We start from the raw sequence: 7,500 nt of genomic DNA, 5'->3' as shown, positions 1-7,500 counted from the left end.
CTATTCAATAACAAACAAACTTCTTTTTCCCTATCTTTTTTCCCCTTCTTTCTTTTTATCCTGTTGGTTGTAGTGGTGAGAGAGATTGGCTTGTTTTGTGTCAGTCACCTCCAGTTTGAAGCATTGTTGCTGCTGAAAAGTTCTTTGATGACCAGCTAACAGTGGACACTGATGCTGGGGAGTGAATACTTGCTTGTTGCAGCATAGCAGCAGTACTGTTTAAATTAAAGAATAGCCATGCAAATTTACTCTAGTATGTTTTTGTGAGTCACAGACAAGACAAGAGATGAGGATGTGTTTACTTGGAGAAATCCTTGGTAATTATGAAGAAGAAGTAGTATGTGTATGCACATTGTGAGATTAGGACTTGGTGTTCCTCCTTCATTCTTGACAGAAGACAAGTAATAAAGGCTGTTGGTCATGTGCATTAAGTGCAGTGCCTCCATAAAGGGAATAAATATATTGGTAAATGGTTAATGACCTGTAATAACTTCTGCTCAATAAGCCAGGCCTCCCTTCCAGGTGAGGCTGGACAGTGCTGGTAGTTTGCCAGAGCCGGGATTGTCCTCGGGGCGTGGGGGGGCCGCTGTTCCGGCTATCAAGCTGCACCAGTGTTCGCATTGCGGGTATTCCACGTTCAAGAAATTCAACCTTGACAATCACTTGCGTATTCACACGGGAGAGAAGCCGTTTGCTTGCTCCCACTGCCAGTACCGGTCTGCCACCAAAGAAACGCTGCGGCGACACATCCTCATCCACACTGGGGAGAAGCCGTACGCTTGCAAAGTGTGTCCCTACCGCAGCACTCAGTCTGGCTCCCTCAGGAACCACATGCTGACACACCATGCAAATCTTGCCTCTCTGCCGGGGCCTAAGAGATGATTTAGTAAGTAGTGGCGCTGTGGGTGAGGCATTACAGTATTTCAGTCGATGACATCAGGCATATGAATTAGTGACATTTTCACCTTCATTTTGAAATGGACAAAAGTAAAGATCAAGAATCAAGATAAATAATTGAGGAAGTTGTTACAGAGTGCTCATAGTAACCTGAATAACAACTTCTCCACACAATAGTATTATTGAAAAGAAATGACATCAGATTGAACGGCAAATGATATATAATTGAGTATTATTGTGTACAGGGTAGTGAACATTGGAATAAAGAAGCAAATCTTGTGGGCGGAAGTGAGTGATGTGAGTGGAGATGTGGGTCGCTGGAGCAGGTCACTCTTCAGGGTGCCAAACATTGCATTGTTGCTGTATTACTGTAGTACATCACTTCTGTACCTAAGATAGAGTACCTTGGATCTGCTATGTTTTGATGTTAACACTCATTTCAGTCACCATTTTGTAAAAATTGTTAAAGATTTATTGATTAATGTTTTCAAAGAAAATAGTCATGAAGGAAGTAAAGGTTTGGGTAGGGAAAGCATTATTTTCTTTTATTTATTTATTTTTAACATGTTGAGTAGAGGGCAGGTGTACAAGGTGGGTGTGTCAAGTGTGTGGTGGAGTGCAGTGTGTGGAAACTCATTGACACTGATCAGGAATGTATTGTATTCTCATTTTTGACATATGTATTGGTGAAGAAAATCATATTTGGTGAAGTAATCCAGCCGGTGAGAACTGTTTAGAAGTTCTAATTCCCTCACCTCAGAAGATGCATTTAGTGTCTTTATTGTCATCTTTGAAAGGCAACGATTTGCATGAGTTGTCCTGTGTCACTTGTTGCCGCTGCTTGATGCATAGTTAGATACATGCAACCTGTTTGTCAGGCTCATTGCTGTTTTGTTCCATGTTGAGACCTTAGCCTGTGTTTTGCCTTCAAAATGAGTCATTCACATCCTGCACTCAGTCTTGCAACTTGTTGGGTTCAAGTCACCAGAGTGGTGTCCCTTCAAGCTATAGAGTAATCTCTCTCCACCTCCCCCTTCCTGCTGGCTTTCATCTTTTCTTTCTTTGGTTTTGTATTGGTGGATGGTATGAACTAAAAGACTTTTGATTATAATTCAGGTAAAGGCACTTTCTTGGTTGTTTACCATCATAGTGCAGGTGTGACCAAAATTCCATTGTGTTGGCTTAAAATGAAAGCAAAAAAATGCCAATTTTAGAAGTTCTGATTTTTCATTTTCAAAAGATGCAAGAAAATTTATGTTGAAGCAAAGGTGTTATAATGTGTTAGTTATTAGAGAACCTTTAGAAACACTGCATTCTCAGGGCTGATTGACTGAAGCAAGGCTTGATGTAGCCAGTGAGTTAGAGTTGATCCCCAGTAGTAAGACAAGTATCCCTGCAGGTGGGGCTGGACAGAGGTGGCTGCCAGGCTCCTGAAGACTCAAGCTTGTGCATGGGCAAGAGTTTAAGCCCCTCGAGGAAAATGCTTCATTGCACATACTGCTTCTACACCACTAACTTTAAGGCAAATTTGAACCGACACATTCGGACCCACACGGGAGAGAAGCCCTTCTCCTGCACTCACTGCTCCTACCGCACCACCACCAAGCCCAACCTGATGACACACATTCGGACTCACACGGGGGAAAAGCCCTTTGCCTGTACCTTCTGTCCCTATAGAGCAGTGCAGAAAGTGACGCTCAAACACCACATCTTGGCCAATCATGGAAGAAAACAGTGAAACCACACTAGAAAATTAACTTAAGAATTTAGTAAACAGTGTGGTGTTGTTTACTTTTGACCTTACAACCTTGTCAAGCTGTCTCTGTGATGCAGATGACTCTGGTCTCTGATTAATGACTTTTCCTGGTGCAAAGCATATACTGTATGTATTGTGAAAGTGATAACACACATTCCCATGTTTTGTGCCTTGTAAGATGCACCGTTTATGTTTTCCTTCTTAAATCACTCAAGCATCCCAATGTACCTTCCATGACTTAGCACGTTACCCGCGTTACGGCAACACCAACACCCCTCCAGTGTGTCAACCTTTACAATACTCTCACACCAGTCCCAGTGAAGCTATGAGGAAGAAAACTCGTATGTTCCTTCTTTGTACCCCAACAACTTGTACGCTTTCGTATAAGTGATGTCTCACTGGTGACCCAACACGCTGTATCATAATATTTTCTTCTGTGGCGAACTGGGCCACTGGTGTACAACTTGCACGTTGCTCCACCAGTGACCCAACTCACCATTCTGGAGGTTTTTGTTCCTCTTTTGCATCTTGTGCCACTTGTGTACTACTTGATTTTAAGTAAGTGAATGACAAGTTCTTCTCTATCACACTTTTTCAATTAGTTATGAATAAAATTAATTGCATTTGATATGGAAATGCTTCACAGTGATCTTATTTTCATTATAGTAATTTGTTGACATTTTTATGTATTTTTGTGTGCAGAAGATGGAACCCTTGCCATTCTATGATAGTTGTACTGAAGAAGATTTTGATGAAGATTTAATTCCCTCCAATGTGAGTGAATCAAGCAGCAGTGAAGAAAGTGATGAATCGAGAGAGACAGAAGATAATGGAACAGATGAAGCAGAAACAGAGACAGATGATGGAGGAAATGAAACAGAAGAAACAGATGATGATTTTGCACCTGCCAGTAGTCTTGCACCTGTAGAGAGGTGGGGGCCTGTTTCCTCCAAACAACGTAGCCATGCCTTCAGTGGTAAAGAAGAGCTCATTATTTTCTCTCAAGTAAACTCGGTCACAGGAAAACCAGAGCCTATTGATATGTTTAAATTATTCATAACTGATGTTCTTTTGAACACAATAGTTACTCAGACAAATACATATGCTCAACAAAAAATAAATGCAACACCTCTGACAAGGAGGTCAAGGCTTGTATCATGGAAACGCACTACAAAAGAAGTGAAGAAATTCATTGGTGTAATCATATATATGGGAATTGTTGGTATGCCAGAAATTTCATCCTATTGGAGCAAAAACAAGTTGTATGCTGACTCTTACGTTAGCAGTGTGATGACCAGAGAGAGGTTTGAAATTCTTCTTAGGTGTATATATTTCAGTGATAATACGGATGTTGATGATCCACCTGATCCATTGTTCAAATTGAAACCTTTAGCCACTGCTATTAGAGACCAATGCCAAGCTGTTTACAAGCCAGGACCCATGTTTGTGATTGATGAGTATGATTCCCTTCAGAGAGAGAGCTAGTGTTAGGCAGTATCTTTGTGAGAAAGCACATAAGTATGGCTTCAAGTTATACAAGATATGTACTCCTAGTGGTTATACATGGAATTTCAAAATTCATTCAGGCAGTAAAAAAAAAAAAAAATATCAGGAACTAAATGCCACAGAAAGCATAACAGTTGAACTTTGTGAAGAATTATTAGACTAGGGTGGCACTCTTGATGCTGATAACTATTATTGTTCAGTGACACTAGCAGAGTACCTACTGAATAAGAAGACCTACCTCTGTGGAACCCTAAAGGATTCCAGGAAATACCTTCCCAATGAAGGTATTGAAAGTAAACTAAGGAAGAATAAAATGAAAGGACAGGAGAACAGCAAGGGGGTAAAAGTTTTCAAATGGGGAAAAAAAAAAATTACCTATTTCAACTCTGCCTGAACATAGTGATGTTTTAAGGTGCGTCCACACGATCGAACAATGTTCAAAGGACAAAATCGATACCATATCACAGGAGAAGCAGGATGACGTCATAAGCGGTGAAACGATGGAAGTGGATCTGGCAACAAGCAGTGGTACCAGTTGAGGTTGTTTACCACCGTTTCAACTCTGCTCACAGGGCAAAGACCGGTGGACAGTGTTCGAAAGTGATGTCCGTTGGTAACTCAGGCATTTAAGTCAGTGTGTGGCCTTGGACGACTGGTGCAGTACATCACTACCATGGTACACAAGACAAAAAACAAGGCCAAAAAAATTGCACTATGCAGCATGAGCCTTTCCTCTTTCCACTGGTAATTGGTAACAATTTTGTCCGTCGAACATTGTTCGATCGTGTGGACGCACCTTTAGTTCCTAGTGGCAAGAAGAACAGAAATAAAGAAGAGGTTTTCAAACCAGAAAGTGTAATGGCATATAACAAGGCAAAGGAAGGTGTGGATGTCTCTGACCAGTACACATCCTACTACAGTCCTCTGAGAAAAATAAAAAAATGGTACAGAAAGTTGGCCTTAGAACTGATTACTGGATTATCAGTAGTAAATGCTTGGGTTCTTCACCGTCAATACTTCCCAAGGAATAAGATGAGTCGGCTGCAATTTCGAGAGGCTTTAGTGTGTTCCTTCATTGGAGATGAAGCTGAGAACAGTAGGCCTGGGAAGAAGAAGTCTTCATGTACTGACTGAGAAGGATGGACCTAAGAGAGAGACAAGAAAAAGCTGTCGTGGCTGTTATGAAAAGATCACTCTCTCTGAAGGATTCAAGGTAGCAAGTAACAAAGCCAGAAGAGTAAACACATTCTGTTCTGAGTGTGAAGGTCAGCCACACCTATGTATTACATGTTTTGCCGAAAAGCACACTGCATAAGTTTCATGTAAACAATCCTTTCTTTTCATTATAAGGAACACAATGTTATGCAGTATGCAACTGTATTCAGTATCATTGTTTTGTGAAGCTGCATTATTTTGGTAATTACTTGAATGATTTCAGTGTAGTATGCATCATATGCATTTTTCAGGAAATTTCAGGTTTATTTCTTTAAAAAAAGTTAATTTTAGTGTAGGGCTGAACGATTCCAAAGTATATGAGTATGTGTGTGGTATTGTTCAAAGGAGTTACACAATCATAACAATTTTCAAATTCATATAAGTAATTACATTGCATTTTTTCATGTATATTTTGTATCAGTATAATGGTTTTCAATTTTATCATTCCAATTCCAGAAACAAATTCAATTACATTTTATTGTGTTTATTTTCACTTATTCATGTCCCTTGCTAATGTATGAAAGCCAAAAACATGGCCAATCTATGTATTCAAAAGAAAAAAACCCATTAAATATACTTTCTTTTTGGCTGATCTTTGCACCACCGGCAATACACCAGCTCCCAATAAGGGAGTTAGTGGTACACGTGTGGGCCAAGACGCTGGTAATGTGTTAAATGACAACTTGGTGTTGTTTTTAATTTCTTACTAGTTCAAAGTGTTTGATACAAATTAGTGATGTCATCATGGTGTATAAGAATAATTTATCCAAGTGATGTTGGTGCACCATGGTGCCCTTCAGTATTATTGAGTCTGCCTCACACTGTGCGTGGTCAGCCTATCAATACACACTTCAGCCTCCACTGTTTATTTTTGTAAAAGTACCAATTTCACTATTGTGCAAAAGTTACTCTTGAATTGTGAGTAGAGTAGTGCAGTGCAGGGCCAGTGGCTGGTGCTGGAGAGTAGTGAAGGCTGAGGAGGACGTGGTGTGTGGGTGGAAACACAGCCAGTATTGAATTGTTTTGTTAGTGTTGCTTAATGTTTAGTGTTGAATTTGATACAGGTTTTATAATTGCCTTAAAAAAAATCTGGGGTGTTTTCCTTAATCAATCATTTTACACGGCACAAAATAATGTATTAGTCAGTGAAACTTGCTCCTTCTTGTGGAGGTGGAGGTGGAGGCAGGCCTTGGAGTGAAGGAGAGTATTGAGGTGGACGTTGGTGCGTCATTGAAGTACAGTACCTTTATTTTGGTGTATTAGTGATTGATGATCACAACAAAAGTATCATCTTGTCAGCATTATTTTCTTGTGAATAGTCCTGTAAAGAATTACTTCATAGATAAAACAACCTACCATTGTAATTATTTCCTGAGTTTGGCCATTAAAAGATGATAAAAGAATATTGTCTTTTATATTCACAATGAATATAAAAAAAAAGTAACATTCAAAATGTTGTATACTTTTATTACCATTTTATATATATATATATATATATATATATATATATATATATATATATATATATATATATATATATATATATATATATATATTATTTATCCACTTATTTGTTTTCTGTATGTTATGGGTGAGATGCATCAGTTGATTTTTGTGATAAAGTTAGTGGTGGTGGCAACACTGGGTGAGTCAATCACTTCTACCACCACTGAGTAGTCTGGATGGGGGACGGTTGGCATCACTGTAGGCCGACAGCATGCCATGATGCAACTCTGATGTTGAACCAAGGTTGCTCCAGACTTTGTGCCGAAAAAGGAATATTTTGTGAAAGAAGTGGAAAGAATGTCCTGGGGTATGGGAGGGTGATGTTGGTTGAGAGTTACTTTTGAAAGATAGATGTATAAAAAGATGAAATGCCGAGATGGTGGTGGTAGTTGTGGTTGTGGTGGTGTTGGTTACTGAGGAAGCAGTTTCCTTGCCTTGGTGGCGCCGCTGCTTTCCCTCTCGCTGCTGCATCTTCCAGCCATCACGCTCATCAAAGTGGTTCATTAATTCCTTTAGTGTTTTTTACAGTTCCGAGGAAGTGGTTTTGTTAAGTTTGCCTTTAAATTGCTCTATGTATTCATAGTCTTTTGTACTTGATAATTTGGTACACCTTGATTATT

The 7,500-nt window shown here is 39.5% G+C and overlaps 1 protein-coding gene across 13 annotated transcripts in view; it reads left to right on the top strand.

Annotated features, from left to right (window-relative positions):
* The window catches only part of LOC123505887 (B-cell lymphoma/leukemia 11A-like), a 55,681-nt gene that overhangs the window by 20,152 nt on the left and 28,029 nt on the right, over positions 1 to 7,500 (top strand). The window contains exon 6 of one of the 13 annotated variants that reach the window (XM_045257723.1): positions 2,297 to 6,777. The exons of 11 other annotated variants lie outside the window; for them this stretch is intronic. In XM_045257723.1, the coding sequence (XP_045113658.1) occupies positions 2,297 to 2,635 (339 nt within the window). In that variant the 3' untranslated portion in view covers positions 2,636 to 6,777. Of the gene's footprint in view, positions 1 to 522; positions 1,002 to 2,296; positions 6,778 to 7,500 lie in introns of those variants that run through there. One more of the 13 variants, XM_045257718.1, reaches the window with a different exon arrangement.

The sequence above is a fragment of the Portunus trituberculatus genome, chromosome 18 (genome assembly GCF_017591435.1).
Source record: "Portunus trituberculatus isolate SZX2019 chromosome 18, ASM1759143v1, whole genome shotgun sequence".
Taxonomy (NCBI): Eukaryota; Metazoa; Arthropoda; class Malacostraca; order Decapoda; family Portunidae; genus Portunus; species Portunus trituberculatus.
The sequence above is the reverse complement of the archived record's forward strand: the minus strand, read 5'-3'. Positions and strand labels throughout refer to the sequence as shown.